Source organism: Chlorocebus sabaeus, chromosome 25, assembly GCF_047675955.1.
Source record: "Chlorocebus sabaeus isolate Y175 chromosome 25, mChlSab1.0.hap1, whole genome shotgun sequence".
Taxonomy (NCBI): Eukaryota; Metazoa; Chordata; class Mammalia; order Primates; family Cercopithecidae; genus Chlorocebus; species Chlorocebus sabaeus.
In genome coordinates this window covers 47,263,015-47,290,608 of record NC_132928.1, presented here as the reverse complement: position 1 = coordinate 47,290,608, position 27,594 = coordinate 47,263,015, and the positions used below count along the sequence as shown (strand labels likewise).

The 27,594-nt window shown below is 39.6% G+C and overlaps 1 protein-coding gene across 2 annotated transcripts in view; it reads left to right on the top strand.

Moving 5' to 3' along the window:
* Positions 1-12: 12 nt before the first annotated feature.
* Positions 13-27,594, top strand: part of RGSL1 (regulator of G protein signaling like 1) — a 101,110-nt gene continuing 73,528 nt past the window's right edge. Inside the window, exons 1-7 of one of the 2 annotated variants that reach the window (XM_037985854.2) lie at positions 13-25; positions 3,783-3,865; positions 8,644-8,718; positions 13,805-13,934; positions 22,129-22,233; positions 23,242-23,403; positions 24,430-25,397. In XM_037985854.2, the coding sequence (XP_037841782.2) occupies positions 13-25; positions 3,783-3,865; positions 8,644-8,718; positions 13,805-13,934; positions 22,129-22,233; positions 23,242-23,403; positions 24,430-25,397 (1,536 nt within the window). The remainder of the gene's footprint in view (positions 26-3,782; positions 3,866-8,643; positions 8,719-13,804; positions 13,935-22,128; positions 22,234-23,241; positions 23,404-24,429; positions 25,398-27,594) is intronic. The other variant, XM_073011431.1, reaches the window with a different exon arrangement.

The following is a 27,594-nucleotide window of genomic DNA, read 5'->3' as shown; positions in this document are numbered from 1 at the left end:
AAGCATGGCAACATGAGCAGTGCTGGTGAGTCTCTGCGAGGGATGTCTCCAAGACCTTGAGTCTCTCAAATAAGGCAAACCATTCATCTTCCCAGTGGTTAATATATCTGAGCCATTCAGGGGCACCATGGGTGACTTTTGTGTTATTCATGCCTTTGTTTTCCTTCTCTTTCTCCTTCGTCCCCTTCCTCCTACCTTCTGCCACCAAATCTTTGAGGGTAGGTCAGGGCCTTATTCATAAGACAACTAAGAGGGAGGAAGTAAAATGTGGATTGGGCCACCTCTCCTCCAGAGAGAAGACTGGTATGGGGTTTGAGATTATGCAGTGATTTAATTTGTTGCCAAGTCAATATTATTATGGTGTGGAATGGGTGCTAAAAGCCTTCTCAAATTATTAGGAAGTTTGAAGGCAGAACAGGTAAGAAGGAAAAACAAGAATGGAGAAATGAGAGGATGAGGAAGGGAAGGATGTACAGAGTTTTGTTTCTATATCTCCTTAAGACTGTCTTGTCAGTGGCAAGCCCTAGCATGGTCAAGCCCCTTGCCACCAGCAGTGTGTGTAGCTATGAAAAGCAATCACTGGGGAATTTCTGCCAAATCCCACTTTTCTGCATTCAGATGAGCTCAGTAATGTACTCATTTAACAAATCCATGTTAGACTCTATGAATGATAAACAAACAAAAGTCCAAAAGATTGAAAATCATTGACTGGGAGCATTGGCTCATCCCTGTAATCCCAGCACTTTGGGAGGCTGAGGCAGGTGGATTGCCTGAGGTCAGGAGTTCAAGACCAGCCTGGCCAACATGGTGAAAGTCATCTCTACTGAAAATACAGAAATTAGCCAGGTATGGTGGCAGGCACCTATAATCCCAGTTACTCGAGAGGTTGAGACACAAGAATCACTTGAATCTGGGAGGCAGAGGTTGCGGTGAGCCAAGATCATGCCACTGCGTTCCAGACTGGGTGACAGAGCGAGACTTTGGCAAAAAAAAAAAAAAAAAAAAAAAAAAAAAAAAATTGAAGATTATCTTTTGAAAGAACAATTTATTCTACATTTACAGAACTTAGACATTGTGGAAACACTTTTAGAGCCTAGAAAAAGGAAGGTGAAAAAACAAAATCCCTCCTCTCTCATGCTCAGTTTGATGAGGAAGACAGATAAATCAATGAATGAAAACAGTAAGACTTGTTAATTGTAATAATGGAGGATATACGTGATCGTGTAGGGAGATAGTCATTGTGGTAGATTCTACCATTCTTGGTTCACCAAGAAGATTATATGTAAACCAGTTCTTAATGGATGACTATTAATTTGTGAGCTGACTGTGCTTGAGAAAACATTTTAAGCAATGGGAATATGGGAACAAAGATGTGGAGGTTTCAAGTGAGAGTACCTAGCACATGCAGAAAATAGCAATGCCTTGGCTTAGCTTGCAAACAGGAGGCAGAGTGTGTGGAGAGGCAGGAAATGAGGCTGGGAGGAAACTCAAAAGCCAGATGGGGTGAAGCCTCAGATACTATACTAGAAAGTTTGAATTTTACCTTCTAGGACATCGAGGAGATTTTGAAAGACTTTAACAATAATATCAACAGATTATGGTGGCAGTATGTGGAGGGTGGTTGGAAGGACAAGAAATGGGAGCTAGGGAGACCATTTAAGAAGCTGATGCGATAGTCTAGGTGAGAGAGCATAGAGACCTATAATGGAAGAGTAACTTTATGGATGGAAATGAGGAGACAGATTCCAGAGATAGGTACAAAGAGAAATCATATAGCATGGTCCTCCATTGCATGTGGGGGGCGTGAAGGGGAGAGAGAGAGAACAAGAGAGCAAGAGTGAGAGAGATTGAGAGTGAGAGTGAGACAGGGACAGAGACAGAGAGAAGAGTCTCAGTTTTCTGGATTAGATCATTTATAGAATGATGATTCCAGTAACTGGGACTGGGAATGTAGGAAAAGAAGCAGGTGGGAGGTCTGGACACATTGAACAAGTTGGGATGAAAGTGCCTGCTGGATGTGCACGCAGATCTGGCCCATAGCTCATGTATATTTAAAACCAGAGTCAAGAAGAGAAGTCTGGACTGAAAACACAGATTTTGGAATCATCCATATGGAATAGATTAAATAAATCAAGGACTGCTTATAAAAAGAAGAGCAGAGGGGAAGGGTACAGATAAAACACACATAACACTTAACAGCAAGAAAAAAGATGTATGTGAACAGAGGGCAAGTGCTGATACCAGCTCTGTCACTCACAATAGTGTTTGTCTGGGTTTCCTTTTTTTTTTTTTTTTTGAGACAGAGTCTCACTCTGTCGCTCAGGCTGGAGTGCAGTGGTGTGATCTCAGCTCACAGCAAACCTCCACTTCCTGGCTTTAAGCAATTATCCTGCCTCAGCCTCCCAAGTAGCTGGGATTACAGGCTCCCGCCACTACGCCTGGCTAATTTTTGTATTTTTAGTAGAGACAGGGTTTCATGTTGGTCAGGCTGGTCTTGAACTCCTGGCCTCAAGCAATCCACCAGCCTCAGCCTCCCAAAGATTACAGGGATAAGCCGCCGTGCCTGACCAGGAGTTTCTAATTCTATTTCTATTATATGAAGCCAACAACCACCCAGTGTCATCAGGAAAAATGATCATTTAGTTTTCTTATGTTATCGTAACTACATGTTTGTGACTGTGCATGGCACTTACTGTCCTCATCAGATGCTATCCTCATCAGATGCTTAGATTGAGAGATGAGCTTAGGGCATAATATTCGGACCCATTTTTCAGTCTTTCATTATGAACTTTGGGTATGACTGAGTAATATCGGGCCATTGATCAAACAATTGGTTTATTATTCACTAGTTGACCATTGTCCTCTAAGGAGCATAGACAGTAAATTAAAGGAAGGAGTTAGTTGCTTTGTTCACCTGGGGTCTCCGTGTTTGGCTTTATGACGTTCAACATTCATCTCCTTGACTTAACTTGGGCAGCACGATGATCACACCTGAGAGAAGTAGTATGTTGCACGATGAAATTAACATTCAAGAAAGCTCTTGTCAGGCTGTAATGCTGGACCAAACCTACCAAGCTGAAATTTGACTGGAATAAATGTACATTCCTGCCCCTGGTTTCTGAAATGTGACTGCATAAGTAAAAGCATAATGGAGTTAATAGTGTAATATGAGAGCCCCCAAAGCTAACTGCATTTTAGGCCCCATTACATTAGCATCAGATGCAACCTAGGCAAGAGTTCTCTTATGTTCTGCTCTGGGAAGCATTTGAAGTGTTTCAGTTGTGAGTGCCACTCCAGCCAATGACAGAACCAGACGGAGAGAAGGCTGTGTGATGAATGGGTTGAAGAACTGCTTGGTGACTAGCCCGTGGGGTTGGTGGTAAGCAGACGTCTGTGGTGTCTTTAGAAATACTGGAAGCACTGTCTCTTTTAAGGGGACTTAAGTGAATTCTGTCAAGCTTCAGAGGGCATAATCTTTACATATAGAAGGTAAAGGATTATAGTCACAGTAGGAAAGAAGAAATCTACCACTTCGCCTTCTTCATAAACGGAATGGGCATACCTGTGAGTGAGTGAGCTCCCCACAGCTGGAAGTGTTTAAGCAGAACGATATTGAAAAACAGAGTCCAGGAGAAGGGGAGAAATTGAATTGGATGACCCTAAAGGCTGTCATCATGGTGAGATTTGGCAATGTGAAATGATCCATTCGATTGCTTCATTTTCTGAACCTGAATGCAATTCTGATTCACGTTTTGGTTTTTTATTTCTCTCTCTCCATGTAGAGATAATCGGTTCTACAAATCTTATAATTCTGCTAGAGGATGAAATCTTTGCCGATTTTTTCAACACATTTCTTTCCCTCCCGGTAAGCATTCTCAGCTTTAAATACAAATATTTCATTAGCAGCTGAATAGTGAATCTCACAGAACTGAGTGACTTTTTTGTTTGCTTATGGTTATTTGGGGTTTTACTAAATTTCTTCTTAAATAAAAAAACTCTTTTAATTTGAGCAAATAAACATGAACCAGAACCACCTTTAAAATCTCCAAAAGCTTCCCATTGTTGATGTCGTCAGATCCTAAATCCCCAGCCTCCTTACTTGCTTTTACCTGTCCAAAGTTACTTCCCATCACACCCTCTGCTGATTCTCAGTGCTCTGGTGACAGAGGCTCTACCCTCACTGGGTATACCTGGCATTCACCCACCTCTGAATCTCTGCTTGGGCTATGTTTGTTTTCTGCCAGGAATACCTTTCCCATAGTTCCACCTATGAAAATCTTAAATATTCTTCAAATACCTGCTTAAATTCCATTCTCCTTAAGGAATTCCTAGGTCCTCAGCATTGAAACCTCCTGATGGGAACTTCTCTGCTTCTGAGCCCCTTGGCACTTTGCAACTCTCTTGAGTTGCGTGTGTGTGTGTGTAGCCCAGTAGATTATGAGACAGTGAATTCCTGCAGGACAAGGACTGAGGATTATTTATTCTGCTCTACTCCCTTTACTAGGTGTTTAGCACATAGCAATGGTTGTTGACTGGAACAAGCCTATCTATTTCCTTAATCTATGCAACTAAAACAAACCTCAAATATCCAAGTATTCTTAAACCCAAACCTGGACTTATCCTGAATCTGTTTTGGTTTAAATGCTCGGTGACATTTTAACACTGGTGCCTTTTGAATTGTGGCCCATCTTGATGCACCATTTCCCATGAGAGGGTATATAGTAAAAGGCGAAATTTCAGTCAAGTGGGAAAAACGCCCTCTATATCCCACAAGTGGTTATCGGGTGGTAACTTTGTGCCAGCCCCTGGGCTGGGCTTAGTATTGGAGAGGCACATATTAATGACACCATCCCTGCATCCCTGTCCTCATGGAATTCCCAGTCTAGTGGGAGAGATATTTAGAAGGTCTGGGTGACATGACAGAAGTTTTCAGGAGGCAGTGAGAGTACAGTACTCACGAGACAGAGAGATCATCCCTACCTGGAAGAGTCAGGAAAAGCTGACACAAGCCAAATATTGAAAGACAAGGAGGTACTTGACAGTTAACTGGAAGCAGAAGGTGAGGAGGAAAGGATGAATAAAGAAATAGGAGGAGGCCGGGCACGGCGGCTCACGCCTGTAGTCCCAGCAATTTGGGAGGCCAAGGTCAGGGGATCACCTGAGTTCGGGAGTTTGAGACCAGCCTGGCCAACATGGTGAAACCCGTCTCTACTAAAAATACAAAAATTAGCCAGGCGTGGTGACGGGAGCCTGTAATCCCAGCTACTTGGGAAGCTGAGGCACGAGAATCACCCGAGCCCAGGAGGTGGAGGTTGTAGTGAGCCGAGATCGCACCATTGCACTCCAGCCTAAGTGAGAGCAAGACTCCACCTCAAAAAAATAAAAAATAAATAAAATAAATAAAAACAGGACGAAAAGACTACGGAGTGAGTAGCAAGAAAAGCAAAAGCCTTATAGACAGAACAGAAAGTAAAGGCACCAAAGAATACAATCCTTTGATACTTTGGGGCAAATCGTAAGTAACTCAGAAAGGCTGAAGAACAGTTGTGAGGGTGAGACACCACAAGAGATCACAAGACACCACAAGCTGCACAGGCAGGCTGCGCCAAGCCCTGGAGATCAGGCAAACTATGCCTAGGAGTTTGGACACTACCCTAAGGCGTTAGAGAGCCATCGAAGGATTTGAAGTAAAGGAGTAACATGTTCAGGCTTTCATTTGAGAAAACTACTCTGCAGAGGTCTGGCCAATGGGTGGGCAGGAGACCTTAAAGGAGGAAGGGAAAGTGGTTAGGAGGTTGTTTCAATCATCTAGGTGGCAAGTAATGAGGGTCTAAAGGGAAAGGGGAGAGGAGGATGGGATAAGTAGAGGAGACTGTTAACAAAACAAAATATAGGACCATGTCACTGTTTAAATATTGGGCGAGGTGGTAACAGGAAGAAAGGAAGCAAGGGTAATAGGTTTGGGTGCTTCGATGGATGGTGGTGTCAGGCAACAGGATTAAAATCAGGATAAGGAAGAGGCCTCTCTGAGAGTGGGCCTTTCCTGTGTTTCTCACTCTTACTATTGTCTCTGCCACTGTCTTAATGAAGGTTTCAGAAGTAATCTTTTTTTTTTTTTTTTTGAGACAGATTTTGCTCTTGTTGCCCAAGCTGAAGTACAGTGGCACAATCCTGGCTCACTGCAAACTCTGCCTTCCAGGTTCAAGTGATTCTCCCACCTCGGCCTCCCAAGTAGCTGGGACTACAAGCGTGCACCATCACGCCCAGCTAATTTTTTGTGTTTTTAGTAGAGATGAGGTTTCTCCATGTTGGTCAGGCTGATTTCAAACTCCTGGCCTCAGATGATCTGCCTGCCTCGGCCTCCCAAAGTGCTGGGATTACAGGCGAGAGCCACCACGCCCAGTCAAGAAGTAATCTTAAGACCTGTTAATCAGTCAATTCACCAACACAATTAAAACAGCTCACAATAATGTTCTAGAAATAGAGAGTGATGTGGGGAGGGAGTTCCAGCCAAGAGTATAAGAAAGTCCTGGCCACTTAGGCAGCTATGGCCTATAAAGAGAGACAGCAGTAGTAGTTCATATTGAATACTCCTTAAGTTTACAAATTTCTACCACTTAATTCCCATAGTCACCGTGTGAAGTAGGAAGTATTTTCCCTTTTTACCAGTGGATCTCAGAAGTTAAATGATTTGCTGTAATCCTAGCATTTTGGGAGGGCAAGGCAGGTGGATCACTTGAGGTCAAGAGTTCGAGACCAGCCTGGCCAACATGGTGAAACCCCATCTCTAATAAAAATATGAAAATTAGCTAGGCATGGTGGCACATGCCTGTAATCCCAGCTACTAGGGAGGCTGAGGTAGGAGAATCACTTGAACCCGGGAGGCGGAGGTTGCAGTGAGCCAAGATTGTGCCACTGCACTCCAGCCCAGGTGACAGAGCGAGACTCCATCAAAAAAAAAAAAAAAAAAGTTAAATGATATGCCTAAGATCACACACTGAATCTGGGGCAGTTCTAGGAGCTGACCAGGTCTGCTGGCTCCAGGACTGATGTGTTTTCCACTGTAGCCTCTGCCCTCTGTGGTATAAATGTCGGGTAGTGAAACTGCTTCCAAACCCCATTCCCACATAATCTCACAACTTCACAGTCCTACGGCCACTCCTGAAAGGTAGCTTAACATACCAGTCAGGGTGTATTGTGTTACTGAGTGCAGAGCAGAGAGAGATCCCTAAGGACTGAGTCTCCTTTACAGACTTTTAACTGTAAAATGCAGACAGCAACATCACCTTTCTTCAGCACTTCACAGTCAGGGACAAGGGACAAATGGGATTGAGGGAAGAGGGCCATACACTAACAAAAGTGTGGGGCTGTTTACTTGGGGAGATAGTCAGACTGATATGATGTGCTGAGAGTTCAGTTAGGAATTGGAGCTTCAGCCCCTCTAGTTTTCTGCAAATACTTCTGGGACACTTTGAAGACATTTTGTTGTCCATGGTGAGACTGCTTAAGTTTACATACCTGTAAACATTGAAGTCCTTTCCCATCTATTTCAAAGGTGGTTGCCTAGGTGACAGTCTCTTTTCCATGACAAAGGGGGATGGTATACTAGAATTAACGTCATCAATTTTGGACACTCTCAATGCCTCCCTGCCAAGACCAGCTCAGTCAGGGAGACCCTAACCCAGTGGTGCTGGAGGAATTAAAGACACACACATAGAAATATAGAGGTGTGAAGTGGGAAATCAGGGGTCTCGCAGCCTTCAGAGCTGAGAGCCCTGAACAGAGATTTACCCAGATATTTATTAACAGCAAACCAGTCATTAGCATTGTTTCTATAGATATTAAATTAACTAAAATATCCCTCAGGGGAAACGAAGGGATGGGCCGAATTAAAGGAATAGGTTGGGCTAGTTAACTGCAGCAGGAGCATGTCCTTAAGGCACAGATGGCTCATGCTATTGTTTGTGGCTTAAGAATGCCTTTAAGCGATTTCCACCCTGGGCAGACCAGGTGTTCCTTGCCCTCATTCCGGTATACCCACAACCTTCCAGCATGGGCGTTATAGGGCCATTATGAACATGTGACAGTGCTGCAGAGATTTGATTTATGGCCAGTTTTAGGGCCAGTTTATGTCCAGATTTTGGGGGGCTTGCTCCCAACACCTCCCTATGTAATCTCTATCCCCAGTCTCCACATCTTTAGTCCTCTCTGTCTTCTCCAGTTTAGGTAAATCCAAAGCTATTTTTCACTGGGAAAACATTTTAGACATTTGCTTTAACTCTCTAAATCCAGGGAGAAAAGTGAATACTGAATACACAAAGTAAATACATTCTAATATCATGGGCCTTGGCCTTTGCACACAAGCAAATAGCTCTCAGGTTGGCTCAGGCTCCACAAGAAAGACAAGTCCCAGGTTGGGGCATGGTGGAGCCAAAAGATAAATGAATCTTGCAATTCAGTCTGTTTAGAGCTTTTTTGCATGTGTGCAGGGCAAGATGATGCAGTAGAATAAATTTAAGAATTAATGTCCCTTGAAAGAAAAGAGCTGTGGAACCTCCCTTCCTCTGTGGCTGCAGATGGACTGTGTCATATACATGAAGAGAAGCTCTACTCCCTTGACTGTTTCCTAGCTTTCTTTTGCAGGTTTTTGGTCAGACACCATTTTATACTGTTGAAACTTCACAGTGGAGCTTGTGGCCAGAAATACCTTGTAACTTGGTGAGTAAAATTCTTTAGAGGTACAGGGTTTAGGGTGGAGGATACAGGAACTATATTTTTGTTGTTAATTTGTTTTTGTTTTTGAGATGGGAGTCTATTCGGTCATCCAGGCTGCAGTGCAGTGGTGTGATCTTGGTTCACTGCAACCTTTGCCTCCCTGGCTCAAACAATCCTCCCACCTAAGCCTCCCAAGTAGCTGGGACCACACAGGCATATGTCACCATGTCTGGCTAATTTTTTGTATTTTTGGTAGAGACGGAGGGCTGGTCTCAAGCTACTGAGCTCGAGCAATCCACCCGCTTCGGCCTCCCAAATTGCTGGGGTTACAGGCATGAGCCACTGTGCCTGGCCTGAGGGAACTATTTGATATGTGAATTGGGAGAGGGAGAAAAAGAGGAAGTCCAGAGGGTAACTATAGGAGAAACTGTAAAGCAGGTGAGTAGAACTAACAACATCAATCCAGGTCGACATTTCTTCTTTTTACATTTTTTACTTCTTATCCAAGGAATTGCTGGTGAATTCTTTCCATTATATTCTAGTCCATAGTTAGCAAATGCAATTCTCACATCTACCGTGATAGGTTAGACACTTGGGAAACTGTTCTAAGAAGAACTTTAAGGGCACATCTAAGCAAGAAAGAGTCTGGGAATTGACTGGCAATGTCTGCAATGGGTGTGGGATGGAAAGTGGCAGCCTATGGGCCACATAATTATTATCAGTATGCATTATCAGATGTAGATTAAGATAAGATGCTTCTCTGCAATTTCTTTTTTTTTTTTTTTGTCTAAATAGTTTAGCATCTTTTTTTTTATTATTCTACTTTATGTTCTAGGGTACATGTGCACAATGTGCAGGTTTGTTACATATCTATACATGTGCCATGTTGGTGTGCTGCACCCATCAACTCATCATTTACATTAGGTATATCTCCTAATGCTATCCCTCCCCTCTCCTCCCACCCCACAACAGGCCCTGGTGTGTGATGTTCCCCTTCCTGTGTCCAAGTGATCTCATTGTTCAATTCCCACCTATGAGTGAGAACATGCGGTGTTTGGTTTTCTGATCTTGCAATAGTTTGCTGAGAATGATAGTTTCCAGCTGCATCCATATCCCTACAAAGGACATGAACTCATCCTTTTTTATGGCTGCATAGTATTCCACGGTGTATATGTGCCACTTGTTTTAATCCAGTCTGTCAGTAACGGACATTTGGGTTGGTTCCAAGTCTTAGCTATTGTGAATAGTGCCGCAATAAACATATGTATGCATGTGTCTTTATAGCAGCATGATTTATAATCCTTTGGGTATATCCCCAGTAATGGAATGGCTGGGTCAAATGGTATTTCTAGTTCTAGATCCCTGAGGAATCGCCACACTGTCTTCCACAATGGTTGAACTAGTTTACAGTCTCCCCAACAGTGTAAAACTGTTCCTATTTCTCCACATCCTCTCCAGCACCTGTTGTTTCCTGACTTTTTAACGACCGCCATTCTAACTAGTGTGAGATGGTATCTCATTGTGGTTTTGATTTGCATTTCTCTGATGGCTAGTGATGAGGAGCATTTTTTCATGTATCTGTTGGCCGCATAAACGTCTTCTTTTGAGAAGTGTCTGTTCATATCCTTCACCCACTTTTTGATGGGGTTGTTTGGTTTTTTCTTGTAAATTTGAGTTCTTTGTAGGTTCTGGATATTAACCCTTTGTCAGATGAGTAGATTGCAAAAATTTTCTCCCATTCTGTAGGTTGCCTGTTCACTCTGATGGTAGTTTCTTTTGCTGTGCAGAAGTTCTTTAGTTTAATTAGATCCTATTTGTCAATTTTGGCTTGTGTTGCCATTGCTTCTGGTGTTTTAGACATGAAGTCCTTGCCCACACCTATGTCCTGAATGGTATTGCCTAGGTTTTCTTCTAGGGTTTTTATGGCTTTAGGTCTAACATTTAAGTCTCTAATCCATCTTGAATTAATTTTTGTATAAGGTGTAAAGAAGAGATCTAGTTTCAGGTTTCTACTTATGGCTAACCAGTTTTCCTGGCACCATTTTTTAAATAGGGAATCCTTTCCCCATTTCTTGTTTTTGTCAGGTTTGTCAAAGATCAGATGGTTGTAGATATGTGGTATTATTTCTGAGGGCTCTGTTCTGTTCCGTTGGTCACTATCTCTGTTTTGGTACCAGTACCATGCTGTTTTGGTTACTGTAGCCTTGTAGTATAGTTTGAAATCAGGTAGTGTGATGCCTCCAGCTTTGTTCTTTTGGCTTAGGATTGACTTGGCAATGCGGGCTCTTTTTTGGTTCCATATGAACTTTAAAGTAGTTTTTTCCAATTCTGTGAAGAAAGTCATTGGTAGCTTAATGGGGATGGCATTGAATCTATAAATTACCTTGGACAGTATGGCCATTTTCATGATATTGATTCTTCCTATCCATGAGCATGGAATATTCTTCCATTTGTTTGTGTCCTCTTTTATTTCATTGAGCAGTGGTTTGTAGTTCTCTTTGAAGAGGTCTTTCACATCCCTTGTAAGTTGGATTCCTTGGTATTTTATTCTCTTTGAAGCAATTGTGAATGGGAGCTCATTCATGATTTGGCTCTCTGTTTGTCTGTTATTGGTGTATAATAATGCTTGTGAGTTTTGCACATTGATTTTATATCCTGAGACTTTGCTGAAATTGCTTATCAGCTTAAGGAGATTTTGGACTGAGATGATGGGGTTTTCTAAATATACAATCATGTCATCTGCAAACAGGAGCAATTTGACTTCCTCTTTTCTGAATTGAATACCCTTTATATCTTTCTCTTGCCTGATTGCCCTGGCCAGAACTTCCAACACTATGTTGAATAGGAGTGATGAGAGAGGGTATCCCTGTCTTGTGCCAGTTTTCAAGGGGAATGCTTCCAGTTTTTGCCCATTCAGTATGATATTGGCTGTGGGTTTGTCATAAATAGCTCTTATTATTTTGAGATACATTCCATCAATACCGAATTTATTGAGGGTTTTTAGCATGAAGGGCTGTTGAATTTTGTCAAAGGCCTTTCCTGCATCTATTGAGATAATCATGTGGTTTTTGTCTTTGGTTCTGCTTATATGCTGGATTACATTTGTTGATTTGCATATGTTGAACCAGCCTTGCATCCCAGGGATGAAGCCCACTTGCTCATGGTGGATAAGCTTTTTGATGTGCTGCTGGATTCAGTTTGCCAGTATTTTATTAAGGATTTTTGCGTTGATGTTCATCAGGGATATTGGTCTAAAATTCTCTTTTTTTGTTGTGTCTCTGCCAGGCTTTGGTATCAGGATGATGTTGGCCTCATAAAATGAGTTAGGGAGGATTCCCTGTTTTTCTGTTGATTGGAATAGTTTCAGAAGGAATGGTACCAGCTCCTTCTTGTACCTCTGGTAGAATTTGGCTGTGAATCAGTCTGGTCCTGGACTTTTTTTGGTTGTTAGGCTATTAATTATCACCTCAATTTCAGAGCTTGTTATTGGTCTCTTCAGGGATTCAACTTCTTCCTGGTTTAGTCTTGGGAGAGTGTATGTGTCCAGGAATTTATCCATTTCTTCTAGGTTTTCTAGTTTGTTTGTGTAGAAGTGTTTATAGTATTCTCTGATGGTAGTTTGTATTTCTGTGGGGTCAGTGGTGATATCCCCTTTATCATTTTTTATTGCATCTATTTGATTCTTCCCTCTTCTTTATTAGTCTTGCTAGCGGTCTATCAATTTTGTTGATCTTTTCAAAAAAACAGCTCCTGGATTCATTGATTTTTTTTGAAGGGTTTTTTATGTCTCTATCTCAGTTCTGCTCTGATCTTAGTTATTTCTTGCCTTCTGCTAGCTTTTGAATGTGTTTGCTCTTGCTTCTCTAGTTCTTTTAATTGTGATGTTAGGGTGTCAATTTTAGATCTTTCCTACTTTCTCTTGTGGGCATTTAGTGCTATAAATTTCCCTCTACACACTGCTTTAAATGTGTCCCAGAGATTCTGGTATGTTGTATCTTTATTCTCATTGGTTTCAAAGAACATCTTTATTTCTGCCTTCATTTTGTTATGTACCCAGTAGTCATTCAGGGGCAAGTTGTTCAGTTTCCACGTAGTTGAGCGGTTTTGATTGAGTTTCTTAGTCCTGAGTTCTAGTTTGATTGCACTGTGGTCTGAGAGACAGTTTGTTATAATTTCTGTTCTTGTACATTTGCTGAGGAGTGCTTTACTTCCAACTATGTAGTCAATTTTGGAATAAGTGCGATGTGGTGCTGGTTTCTCTGCAATTTCTAATGACTACTCGACTATTCTCCAGAGGCATATTTTTCTCCCAATTTTTTTTCTTTATGGCCTTTTTCTTTTTTCTTATTTTTCCCCTTGTCCCCACTCCTGTTTTCCTTTTCCACTATGTAGACCTTAGACTTACCAGTGGCTTCCACATCCCGTACAAGGGGCATATAGGATCAGAAAGACCACTCTAAACCCTGATAACAACAAGGTTTTGCTTTCCATGAGTTCTGGAGAGTTGAGAAGAGACATTCTATGCTGATGCTTACATTTGATTTCCCAAGGATAACCCTGAAAACTGAAAAAAAAATTACCTCCTTTCTCTGCGGCTTGATCCCTCAGGAATACATCCTGTGTTCTAAATGATGATATGTGTGAGTCTTTGTTTTTGTACATGTTGTGCAATTGATAGGGGTTATGAGCTTGTTAGAAATTATGAGTGTGTTTACAAAGAAGCAAGCTGAATAAAGTTGTGATCTGACACCACAGACCCAAATCTTTTCTGCTTTTCTTCTGTCAAGCAAGACTTAGATTTTTGCTTTAACAACTTCACTCAGGAATAAGAAATAATTTTTTCATGAAAGATGAAGCTTTTTATTTTCTACCGATCCATTTACTTCTTTGCAAATCTCTGCTCCTTTTTGATATTACTTTTTTTTAAGTCCAGGTTCTAGGTTTATAGAAATTATTTTTAATCAACGCACCTCTCCTTCTGGCCAGACACTGCAAGTGTGAGACGATTAGTTGCCCCTTACTAAGTTGTATTTTTTTTTAGCAATTCAGTTTCATTAGCATTTTTGTTTCTATTTTGCTTCGACTCTAGATTGCCAAATACAAAGGGTTATTGACCTGGTTGGAAAAACACCGATTGCCTTTCTTCTGTAAAACAAACTTGTGTTTCCATTACATTCTCTGTCAGGAGCTCATCAGTTTCATCAAGTCCCCAGAAGGAGGTAAGCATTGGTGTGCATGTGTGTGTGTTTGTGTGTGTAGAAATATAGGAAGTCACATTTCAAAATGATCTTATGCCTGTCAGTACTATAGTAAGGTATAAATATTGGCTGAATTTATAGATATGTGCATAGCTCAGCCCATGTTATGGCAATAGGTAAACTCTTAGCTGGAAATATTGGTATCTAGAGAAATATGCAGTAATCTGATGGACTGGGCTGTTTATCTCACTGTAGTCAGAAATGAGAAAATTAATGGTGGCCACAGAACATAGTAAAATTGCCTAATCTAGAACTAACAGATTTCACCACTTTCATTACACCATCTGGTTTAAGCCACCAGAATTTCTTACCTAGTTAATGAAATCATCTCTTAATTTGTCTCCTTGCTTTTACTCTTGCTCTCTTGCTCATAGAAGCCATAGTGAGCCTCTTAAAAATTAATTGGTGGTGGTGCTGGAGGGACTCCTAGGAAGATGATGAAATAGGAAGCACTAGGAATCTATTTCCTCATCTAGACAACAATTGCACTGGCAGAATCTATATGATGTCAATATTTTGAAACTAGAGTCTATTGAAGCTTGAAACTTTCAGGGGGAAAGTTTAGACAGTAAATTGTAGTTGATCTCATTCAATTTCAGCTCTTTGCACAGTAGTAGCTACTTACGCTCAACCCCAGCCCCATGGCACAGAGTTGTGCACATGTTCCTGGGGCAGCTTACAGGAGCTAGGGTGGGCAAAAAGAACCTTGTCTTCCAAATATTAAGGATCTGTGATTTGATTGCTACTTCTGATCACAGAAGTCCAGGCAAAGATGTTGGCAGTCATTACTGTTGGACTTTCCCATTGTTGTAAGCCCCTCTCCCTCTAGCTGAAATGATTTTTAGGGGATTTACAGAGCTGACATCTTCCCCTTTCTTCGTTTTTCTCTTTTTTCTTTACTTTTGGGAGGCAGATCTTAAGGATTAGGGCATTCAAAAACAACTGCATATATGGAGAAAATTAGAAAGTAACTGCCTATGCTTAAAGAAAGTTGCAGGCTCGGAAAAGATATAAGAAGACAAGTTTACACCTCAGGCCAATTCTTGGCACAGAGATATCCTACAATAATAATAAAAAATTAATAAAAATAACAACAACAACAAAACCCCAGCAAACTCTGTGAAAAGGAGGGAATCTGATTTCCAGAGTTAACACATCATTAGGTTCAAATACTGAGTTTTTAACAATAACAACAACAACAACGAAAATCAGAAGGCACACAAAGAGGAAAGTATGGCTAATTTAAAGAAAATAAAGATAAACCTAAAGAAGTTGTCCTTAAGAGAGTTCTGATGGTAGATCTACTAGATAAAGACTTTAAAACAACTGCCGTAAATATGGTCAAAGAGAAAGTCGGGAAAGTGATAAATGAACAAAATGGAAATACTAATACAGATAAAAACCTTAAAAAAAAAGTAATTCTGTAGCTGAAAAGCATGACTAAAATGAAAAATCTAGAAAGATTTAAAGGCAGATTAGAGCAGGCAAAAGAAAGAATCAGTAAACCTGAAGATAGGACAGTAGAAACTATTAAATATGACAAACAGAAAGAAAAAGGTTTAAAGAAAATTGAACAAAGCCCTTTGATGGGACTTGTGGGGCACCATCAAGCAGGTCAACACTCACACATTATGGAAGTCTAGAAAAAGAGTAGAGAAAGAAAGGTGCAAAGAGAATATTTGAATATATAATGACTAAAAACCTCTCAAACTTGATGGAAGACATGAATATAGACATCAAAGAGCCCAATGAACTCCAAGTAAGATGAAAGCTGAGGGAGCTTTCCTGCAAGAAATGCTCAAGAGAGTCCTACAGGGTGAAATAAAAGAACACTAGACAGTAACTTGAAGCCATATGTAGTAAAGATCTCAATAAAAATAAATTTAATACCAACACCATAAAATAATAAAAATAATATTTAAAAGCTATCATCATTATAATATTTATAACTGTACTTTTTTTAAGATTTAAGAGATTAATATATGTTTTAAAAGAATACTCGTCTAAAAGATAGTATTATTGTAACTTTGGTTGGTAACTCCACATTAAATTTTGTTTTCCACATAATTTAGGATGTTAATGCATGTTAATGAATTATTAGTTTATATTTTGGGGAACACAATGTAATTTTGTGACATTGACAACCAAAAGAGGTGGAGTTAGAGCTGTCAAAGAAGCAAAGTTTTTTTATGTGACTGAAATTAAGCTGGTATAAATCAACTTAGAATGTTATAAACTTAAAATGTTAAATGTAATCTTCATGATAACTGCAAGGAAAATAGCTACAGAATTTACACAAAAGGAAATGACAAAGGAATTTAAGTGTTTCACCAAAAAATCAATTAAACACAAAGGAAGACAATAATCCTGGTAATGCAGAACAAAAGAGCTATAAGGTGTATAGAAAGCAAATAGCAGCATGACGTAAGTTTCTTAATAGTAAATTACTTTAACTGTAAATGGATTAAACTCTCCAATAAAAAGACAGAGATTAGCAGAATAAATTTTAAAGCAAGATCCAATTACATATTGTCTGTAAGAGACTTTACAGTCAGAGACATAGATTGAAAGTGAATGGACAGAAAAAATATTCCATGTAAATAGTAACCAAAAGAAAGCAGGGGTGCCTATAATGTTATCAAACAAAACAGACTTTATTTAATTTATTTTTATCCTTCAAAAAATAGACTCCCCTTCCAAAGTAGACTTTAAATTTTTAAAAAAAGTTTACAAGAGACAAAGAAGGATATTACTTGTTAATGCAAGGTTCAACATATCAAGATGTAACAACTATAAACATCTACACACCTAATGACAGACTCTCAAAATATATGAAGCAAAAATGGACAGAACTGAAGAGAAAATAGACAATCCTAAAATAATCATTGGAGACTTCAATACCCCACTCTTAATAATGAATAGAATAGTAAGAAGATAGGTAAGGAAATAGACACTTAAACAATACATTAAACTAGCTAGATCTAAGACATATACAGGACACTCCACTCAACAACAACAGCATACACATTCTTCTCAAGTGCACATGGAACATTTTCCTGGATAAATTCTATATTAGGCCAGAAATTCTCAACAGATTTTAAAAGATAGCATGCAAAGTATCTTCTCTGACCACAAACGGATGAAATTAGAAATAAATAACAGAAGTTAAAGTAGAAAATTCACAAAATTGTGGAAATTAACACAGTCTTAAACAATGGATCAAAGAAAAAATTACAAGAGAAATTAGAAAATACTTAGAGATAAATGGAAATGAAAATATAACAAAACTTGTGGGATAAAATAAAAGCAGTACTAATGGGAAAATTTATAGCTATAAATGTTTACATTTTAAAAAGAAAAATCTCAAATAACACAACTTTACAACTTAAGGCTCTAGAAAAAGAACAGCAAATTAAACCCAGAGCTAGCAGAAGAAAAGAAATAAAGATTAGAGCAAATAATGAAATAGAGAAAATCAATGAGATCAAAAATTGGTCCTTTGAAAAAGTCAGCAAAATAAACCTTTAGTTAAGTGGATTAAGAAAAAGAGAAGACTGGCCCAGTGTGGTGGCTCATACCTATAATCCCAGCACTTTGGGAGGCCGCAGGGGGACCAGCCTGACCAACATAGTGAAACCCTGTCTCTACTAAAAATACAAAAATTAGCCAGGCATGATGGCGGGGTCCTTTAATCCCAGCTACTCATGAGGTTGAGGCAGGAGAATCACTTGAACCTGGGAGGCAGAGGTTGCAGTGAGCCGTGGTCATGCCACTGCACTCCAGCCTAGGTGACAGAGCAGGACTCCCTCAGAAGAAGAAGAAGGAAAAAAAAAGACTATAAATCACTAAATTCAAAATGAGTCTGGCCATGGTGGTTCATGCCTATGATCCCAGAACTCTACAAAGCCAGGGTGAGAGGATTGCTTGAGGCCACAAGTTCAAGAGCAGCTTGGGCAACATAATGAGACCCAGTATCCACAAAAAATGAAAATAAAAAATCCAGACAGGTGTCATGCGCCTGTAGTTCTAGCTAATTGGGAAGCTGAGGCAGGAGGATTGCTTGAGCCCAGGAGTTTGAGACTGTAATGAGGAGTTTGATCATGCCACTAGACTCCAGCCTACGTAACAGAGCAAGACCGTATCTTAAAATGAAAATAAAATGAAAGTGGGGACATTACTATCAATTCTACAGAAATAAAAAGGATTATAGAAGAGTACTCTGAACAACTGCACACCAATAAATGTGGTAGCCTAGATGAAATAGAAGGATTCCTAGAAACACAAAATCTACCAATGCTCAATCAAAAGATATAGAAAATCTGAGTAGACCTATAACTAGCAAAGAGATTTAAATGGTAATCTAAAATCTCCTGACAAAGAAAAGTCCTGGACCTGATGGTTTTACTGGTGAGTTTTACCCTAAACACTTAAAGAAGAATTAATACTAAACTATTCCTAAACTGTTCCAAAAGATTGAAGAGGCAGGACCACTTTCTGACTCATTCTTTGAGGCCAGCATTACCCTGATACTAAAGTCAAACAAGGCATTATAAGAAAAGAAAAGTATCGGCCAATATTCCTGATGACCATCCATGCAAAAGTCTGCAATGAAATACTAGCAAATCACATTCAACAGTATATTAAAAGGATTAAACACCATGACCAAAAGGAATTTTTTGTACCTGGAATGCAAGGACACCTCAGTATATGAAAATGAATGAATGTAATATACCACATTAACAGAATGAAAGAAGAAAACTACATAATCATCTCAATAGGTGCAGGAAAAGCATTTGACAAAATCCAACACCTTTTCATTTAAAAAAAAAATCCAATAAACTAGGATTAAGAGGAAACTATCTAAACATAATAAAAGCTACATATGAAAAACCCATAGTGAACATCATACTCAATGACAAAAAACTGAAAGCTTTTCCTCTAAGATCAGGAATAGGAAATGCCTGCTTTCACTACTTCTATTTCACACCATACTGGAAACTCTCACCAGAGCAATTTGGCCAAAAGAAGAAGGAAAAATAAGAGACATTGTAATTGGAAAGAAAAAGGTCAAATGATCTTCATTTGCAGATAATTTAGTATTTTATAGAGAAATCCAAAGATCTCACACACACACACACACAACTGTTAGAACTAAGAAATGAATCCAGCAAAGTAGCAGGATACAAAGTCGACAAAAAAGAAAAAAAAATCAGTTGCACTTCCATACACTTACAATGAACAATCTGAAAGGAAAATTATAGGAATAATTTCATTAACAATAGCATTAAAAAGAATAAAATACTTAGGAATTCACTTAAGGAGGTGAAAGACTTGCACAATAAAAACTACAAAACATTGCTGAAAGAAATTAAAGAAGACATTTAAAAAATGCCTCCCATGTTTATTTATGGATTGGAAAACTTAATATTGTTAACATGCCAATACTACCCAAAACAATCTACAGATTCACGCAATCTCTGTCAAAATCCCAATGACATATTTTGCAGAAATAGAAACGTCAATCCTAAAATTTCCAAGAAACTCCAAACAGCCATAACAGTTTTGAAAAAAAGAACAAAACTGGACGACTCACCTTCTGATTTCAAAACTTACTACAAGTTTATAGCAATCAAAACAATGTGGTGGCATAAACACAGACATACGAAAAGATGGAATAGAATAAAAAGCCCGGAAATAAACCCTCACATGTATGGTAAAATGATTTTTGACAAGGGTGCCAAGACCATTGCACGGGAAAAGGACCATCTTTTCAACAAATGGTCCTGGGTAAACTGGATGTCCACATGTGAAATAGTGAAATTGGACCTTTACATAACACCATATATGAAAATTTACTCAAAATGGATCAAAGACCTAAATTTAAGGCATAAACTGCAAAACTCATGAAAAAACATACGGAGGGCAAAATCTTCACAACATTGGAATTGGCAGTGATGTCTTGGATATGATAGGAAAGGAAGAAACAACAAAAAAGAATTGGGTTTCATAAAAAATTAAAAAATTTGTGCATCAAAAGATACTATCAAAAGTAAAAAGGCAGCCTAAATAATGGAAGAAAATCTTCAAAATCATATATCTGAGAAAGTATTGATATCCAGAATATACGGAGAACACCTAAAACCAACAACAACAAAGAGCAACATGATTCAAAACTAGGGAAAATACTTAATTAAACAACACATTCCTCCAAAGACGATATACAGATAGCCAATAGCACATGAAAAGATGCTCTACAGGACTAATAATTAGGGAAACATAAATCAAAACTATAATGAGATACCATCATACACCCATTGTGTACCAAGAAAAATAAGATAACAAGCATTGGGGAGGATGTAGAGAAATTGGAACTCTTTTGCATTTGTTGGTGGGACTGTAAAATGGTACAAATTGTGGAAAATAGCATGGAGGTTTCTCAAAAATTAAAAATAGAATTACCATATGGTCTGGCAATTTAACTGCTGAGTATATACTCAAAAGAATTGAAAGCAAGGTCTGGAGAGATATTTGTACATTCATGTACATAGGAGCATTATTTGCAATAGTTAAGTGTGGAAACAGTCCAAGTAACCATCAATGGATGAATGGATAAGCAAAATGTGAGAGAGAGAGAGAGATATATGCAATGGAATATTATTCAGCCATAAAATAGAAATTATGACAGACTATGACATGAATAAAACCTGCAGACATTATGCTTATTGAAGTAAGCCAGTCACAGAAAGACAAATACTGTATGATTTTACTTATATGAGGTACTTAGGATAGTCAAAGTCATAGAAAAAGGAAGTAGAATGGTGATTGTCAGCAGCTGGGAGGAGGGGGGATGGGGAATAGGGAGTTACTGTTTAATGAGTAAAGGAGTTTCAGTTTTGCAAGATGAAAAGAATTTTGGAGGTGGATGGTCATGATGGTTGTACAAAATTATTAATACACTTAATGCCACTAAACCATACATTTAAAAATAGTTAAGATGGTAAACTTTATGTTATATGTATTCTCCCACAATAAAAATATTGGAAAAAATGTATTTCAGATCACATTATTTCCTCACTGTCTGCACTACTTCTCAACACCTCCAATACTACCAATGACTCCTGTGTCAATGAGAAATTCAGCACCCCTACAGTGATCTTCAAGATCCTAGAGAGCGGGCCCTATTTCCTCTCTTACCTCGTCTCCTCCTACTTCCCTCCTCTCACTCATTCCATTCCAGTCACATTGGCCTCCTTGCAGTTCCTCAAACATGCTGGACACATTTCCACTTAAAGGCTTTGCACTGGCTTTTTCCCCTACCTGGAATGCTGTTTCTGTAGATACTCACATGGCTCCTTCTCTCACCTCCTCAACTCTTTGTACAAATCTTGTCTCATCATTGAAGCACTACCAATTTCTTTTATCCTGCTCCACCTTTTTTCTATTCTGATTATAACCTTCAACCTCACTAGATAATGTTCTTATTTATTATGCTTATTGTGTGCCTGTCTCCTTCACAAGAATACAGCCTCCTTGGAGGCAGGGATTTTTTGTTCTGTTTGCTGATGTATATCAAGCACCTATATTGGTGCCTGATACTTAGTAGGCATTTAATAAACATGTATTGAAAGAATGGATGAATAAAATTTTCACCTAAAGTTGAATTAGTCACTTTTGGCTCACTAGCCAAAGGAAACTGAATATATTTCACCCCAGGCAAATTTAAGATTCAGGAGTATTCACAGAGTAAAATGTTGTAAGAAATCACCTGCTATATTCAACTAACCCCCATATATATATATATATATATATACATATATATATATATATATATATATGTAAAGTTGGATTAAAATGCACACTAAGGGCAAAGTCCCTGTCAGGTTGAGACTGTAGAAGGGAAGGGGCTTTGGTTGGAGGGTGTTTATGAGCTGTGAATTGTGCGCATGCTTGTGCGTCCCTCCCATGAACCTTAACATGTGTCACCGGATGGTGCCCAGCTTCAAAAGCACCACATAATCTGGACCCTATTCATCTAACTGGTCACAATTTGTCCTCACCACACTAAACAAATGGGGGTCTGGCAGTGTGCAAGGCTGGGAGCGGGGCCAGGGGATGAGTTCATTCTTTCTCTCTTATGATGGAATTTTCCTGGCAGCCAAGATGATGAGATGGAAAAAGGCAGACCAGTGGCTACTCCAGAAATGCATTGGCGGGGTCAGAGGGATGTGGCGCTTCTATTCCTACCTCACAGGCAGTGCAGGTGGGTTCTTGGGGTTGTTCCTGGGGCTTTTGCAAGTTCTTAATGGTTTTCAGGTTGCCCTAAGCCCCAGTTAACAGTTATGTGTGTCTATGGTGAATATAAAAATGTTTAATAATGCAGTTTGGATAATAATCTTTGAAAACTGAAGTCCATAGTGTAGGTTAAGGGAAAAGCAGTCAGAGTCCCTTTTACTCTTTTATTCATTCATTCATTTAACAATATCATTGGGCACTGCTATGTGGCAGCCACTGCGCTGGTAGCTTGGGTTACAAAGTTGAACAAGAGCCATAAGTCCTTGCTTCACAAAGCTGCTATTTTGGTGGGGAGACAGACAAGGAACAAGTAAACAAATCCCGGTAATGGGAGTGATGGGAACACTGGCTTCTGTGCTATTGAGTCCAGTAGTTTCTGAGTTCTGGGAGACTGGTAGCTGGCCCTGGCTGACACTCCAGCTCAACAACATTAAGTTTTATCCAGGCCTTAGCCCTAATTTTGAGGGTGAAATCCTGGATTTCCAGGGAGCAGGTAGGGAAGATATAGATGGACTACATCTTTCACTTTGCCACTCAGAGTTCAGGCCTTACCAAGGTTTAACAAAAGGGGATGTAGTCTTTGACATCTTTTGGCTCCAGTGTCCTTCTGCAGGCCATTCTCAGTCCATGATCTAGGAAATGTGTTTGTTTTCCCCCATCTTCATTTTTTTGGACAAAATTTAATTATTTCATAATCCACCCCCAGAGTCTTGCAGTTTTCCCTCCAGTGATGGTTTTTCTAACACCAGCAACAAAAAGTCAAAGGATTCCCATGCATTAAGCCTCTTCTCCCCATGCCTCCAATTCTCCCCCACAGTAGAACTTTTCTAGAGATGATACCTTGAACCAATCACCAGGAATGATGATTGATGCAGTGGAACAGGCTGGTGGGGGATGTCAGATGATTCACCCAGATGCAACCACCAAAGGGGCAAAACTGGGGTATAGCTCTGTGCCTCTTCTGTCTCACCTGTAGGTGAAGAATTGGTGGATTTCTGGATTCTTGCTGAGAAGATCCTGAGCATAGATGAGATGGACCTGGAAGTGAGAGACTACTATCTGTCCCTCCTCCTCATGCTGAGGGCCACCCATCTGCAGGAGGGCTCCAGGGTGGTAACCCTCTGCAACATGAACATCAGTAAGAATTATAAAGCATATTTTGGGGGGGATGCAACAAAAAAGTAAATCCAGTGTCTGATAATCCTCAGTCTCCTTCTTTGCAGGAAACCCCACCTTCTTTCCATCTTTGATGTATCAGAGATGCTAGTGGCAACGCCAACCCTTAACCAGGAAAGTGTTGAAAGACACCAGTTGTCTTTAAACTGGCACTTGCCTTTCTGTGAGATATTACCTGCCAATGAAGGTTGATTGGAAGAAAGGAGGAGGAATTGGGGCAGGATACTTGAAAAGCACCTGTAACATTTAAGCCTACATACTTTTGTATTTTATTTTTTTAATTGGGATTCTCTAGAACAAACTGCAACCCACCAGCCAAATGCAGTGTACGTGGCCTGTGAGCTAAGACCATTTTTACATTTTTATAGGGCTTTTAAAAAAAGAAGGAAATTTTATGTGATTTACAGAGCCAAAATATTTACCAGCTGGCCCTTTACATAAAATTTTGTCAACTTCTTCTATAGAACATAAGATTTATTTATATTTGTTTGTTCGTTGATTAACTGAGGAGGCATTCCTAACTGGAATACAGATATGTTCCAAAAGATGTGCAGTTTGGGATTATTCACACTCCTCTCTACTCACATAGGTAATTGAGAATTGACAACATTAAAATCAGGGCGAGTTCTACTTATCCAAACCTCTTCATCAAAAATCCTGTTCAGACATAGATGTCTCTTGTTCTTAATCATTTTTCTTGTGCTTTTGCTCTTCTTTGAAGTAACATTTAATAGTCTAAAAAGCAACTAGAAGAATCCCGTAACATGGCTTATTTCTATGGAGAATAAGATAAAGGGATCACTGTGTGCCGAGAAAACCATAAAAATGTGTCGGCTCTATATTTTAACTCTTCATACTCCAGGATTGTGTGAGGAACTAATAAAATGCTATACAAAGACATGTGAACAAATTTAAAAACCTCTCCAACATCATCATCACTGCCATCATCACATCATTTTCACCCATCATTTCTCTGTATTATTTCCAGAGTCACTCCTGAGCATCTCCATCTGGCATCCCAACCAGTCAACCACTAGGAGGGAGATCCTGAGCCACATGCAGAAAGTGGCTCTGTTCAAACTCCAGAGCTACTGGCTTCCCAACTTTTACACCCACACCAAGATGACCATGGCCAAGGAGGAAGCATGCCATGGTCTGATGCAGGAGTACGAGACTCGCTTATACAGCGTTTGCTACACCCACGTAGGAGGGCTCCCTCTGAACATGAGCATCCAGAAGTGCCACCACTCTCATAAACGGTACTCAAGCAGGAAAGCCAAGAGGAAGATGTGGCAATTGGTAGATCCTGATTCTTGGTCTCTGGAAATGGACCTCAAGCCAGATACTATTGGTACGCCCCTACAGGAGACATGTCCTCAAGAGAAAGTGGTTATACAAATGCCTTTCCTGAAAATGGCTTCTTCAAAGGAAACAAGAATCAGTTCCCTGGAAAAGGATATGCATTATGCAAAAAAATCCAGCATGAAGAATAAAGCCAAGAGCCACCTCCACATGGAAGGCCTCTTTGAGTCAAAGGTCTCTACTCACCTGAGGACCATAACCCCCATCATCCATCACTCCTCCAAGATGACAATTCAGAAGGCCATCAAGCAAAGCTTCTCTTTAGGATACATCCACTTGGCCTTGTGTGCTGACTCCTATGCAGGGAACCCTTTCCGGGACCACCTGAAGAAGCTGAATTTGAAAGTGGAGATCCAACTTCTTGACCTTTGGCAGGACCTGCACCATTTCCTCAGTGTCCTTGTGAATAACAAGAACAATGGGAATGCAATCTTTCGTCACTTGCTGGGTGACAGAATCTGCGAGCTCTACCTGAATGAGCAGATTGGTCCACGCTTGCCACTCAAATCCCAAACCATTCAGGGCCTGAAGGAACTGTTGCCTTCTGGAGATGTGATCCCCTGGATTCCCAAAGCCCAGAAGGAGATTTGCAAGGTAGGCCATGCCTCACAGAAATGAGTTAGTATCTGGCAAATTAGGACAAAACTGACTAAAAATCCCATCTGGTCACCTATACTGGCTAAGTAACTACATAATTACCCACATAAACCTTCACATATTGAAGAGTTGGTTGTTCTGTTAAGACAGGGGTCCCTAGACCCTGGGCCACAAATCTGTATCAGTCCGGGCCTGCTAGGAATTGGGCCGCACAGCAGAAGGTGAGCAGCAGGTAAGCAAGCATTACTGCCTGAGCTCCATCTTCTGTCAGATCAGTGGCAGCATGAGAGTGCAAACAGTATTGTGAACTGTGCATATGAGGGATCCGGGTTGCATGCTTCTTGTGAGAATCTAATGCCTGATTATCTGAGGTGGAACAGTTTCATTCTGAAATCATCCCCCCAGCCCCCAGTTGACGGAAAAAAAACTGTCTTCCACAAAGCTAGTCCCTGTGTCAAAAAGGTTAGGGACCACTGTCTTAAGGCACACATTTTGCAACTTTCCCCAAATCGGCCAAAAACTCTAAAGTACAGTGGAGGTAGGGAGTGGTTGATGTCCATTCCTTCTTCACTTTCTTGTTTTATGAAGCCTCCCCAAACCATGAACCTCAGAGTATTCTATGAGGAAAGTTTTAAATTTCTGTTATAAACATAATGTATTGAAAACAAGGTCTCCTTTTACTAGACTAGCCATCAAGGAAAAGTCCAATTAGGATGAGTTTATTCTCCACAATAGATCATGTGCTAAGTCACAAAAAGGTCTTAACAAATTTAAGGTTAAAAATATTCCATAGCCAAATGTGGTGGCACATGTTTGTAGTCTTAACTGCTTAGGAGGCTGAGGTGGGAGGATCACTTAAGCCCAGGAGTTCAAGGTTACATCTATGATCACACCACTTCACTCCAGCCTGGGTGAAAGAATGAAACTCTGTCTCTAAAATAATAAAATGAAATAACATTACAAGTTTTTTTTTTTTTTTTTTTTGAGACAAAGTCGCACTCTGTCACTCAGGCTGGAGTGCAGTGGCGCAATCTTGGCTCACTGCCACCTCCCTCTCCTGGGTTCAAGCAATTCTCCTACCTCAGCCTCCCGAGTAGCAGGAATTACAGGTGCCCACCACCATGCCCACCTAATTTTTGCATTTTTCTTAGAGACGGGGTTTCACCACATTGGCCAGGCTGGTCTCAAACTCCTGACCTCAGGCAATCCACCCCCATCAGCCTCCCAAAGTGCTGAAATTACAGGTGTGAGCCACCGCACTTGGCCACAAGTAATTTTTTTTTTTTATCATCAAGTGCAATGGAGTGAAACTAGAAATCAAGAATAGAAAATGGGAAAATTTATAAATACACAGAATTAAACAACACACTTTTAAACAACTAGTAGCTCAAAAAAAAATCAAAAAGGGCATTTGAAAATACTTGAGACTAATGAAAATAAAAACAACATACTAAAACTTATGGGATGTAGCAAAAGCAGTACTAAGATGGATGTTTATGGCAATAAATGCCTACATTAAAAAAGAAAAATCTCAAATAAACCACCTAACTTTACACTTCACAGAACCAGAAAAAGAAGAACTAAACCTAAACTTATCAGAAGGAAGAAGAGGATAAAGATTAGAGAAGAAATAAATGAAATGGAGACTAGAAACTCAATTTTTAAAAACATAAAACTAAGTTTGTTTTCTTAAGCAATAAATGAAATCAACAAATCCTTAGCTAGGCTTAAAAAAAGAGAAGATTAAATAAATAAAATTGTAAATGAAAGAAGAGACATTACAATTTATTCCCACAGAAATAAAAAGGATAATAAAAGACTATTATTAATAATTATACACCAACAAATTGGACAACCCACAAGAAATAAATTTCTAGAAACATACAACTTACCATGACTAAGTCGAGAAGAAATTGAAAGCCTGAACAGACCAGTAACAGTTAAAGAGACTGAAGAAATAATAATAAACTTCCCAAAAAAGAAAAACCAGGGACAAGATGGCATCACTGGTGAATTCTCTCAAATATTTTAATAATTAATACTAATCCTTCTTAAACTCTTCCCAAAAATATAAGAAGAGAGAACATTTTCAAAGTAATTTTATGAGGCTAGAGCCACCCTGACACCAAAGCCAGACAAAGACACAAGAAGAAAAGTAAACCACGGGTCAATATCCCTGAGGAAAACAGATGCA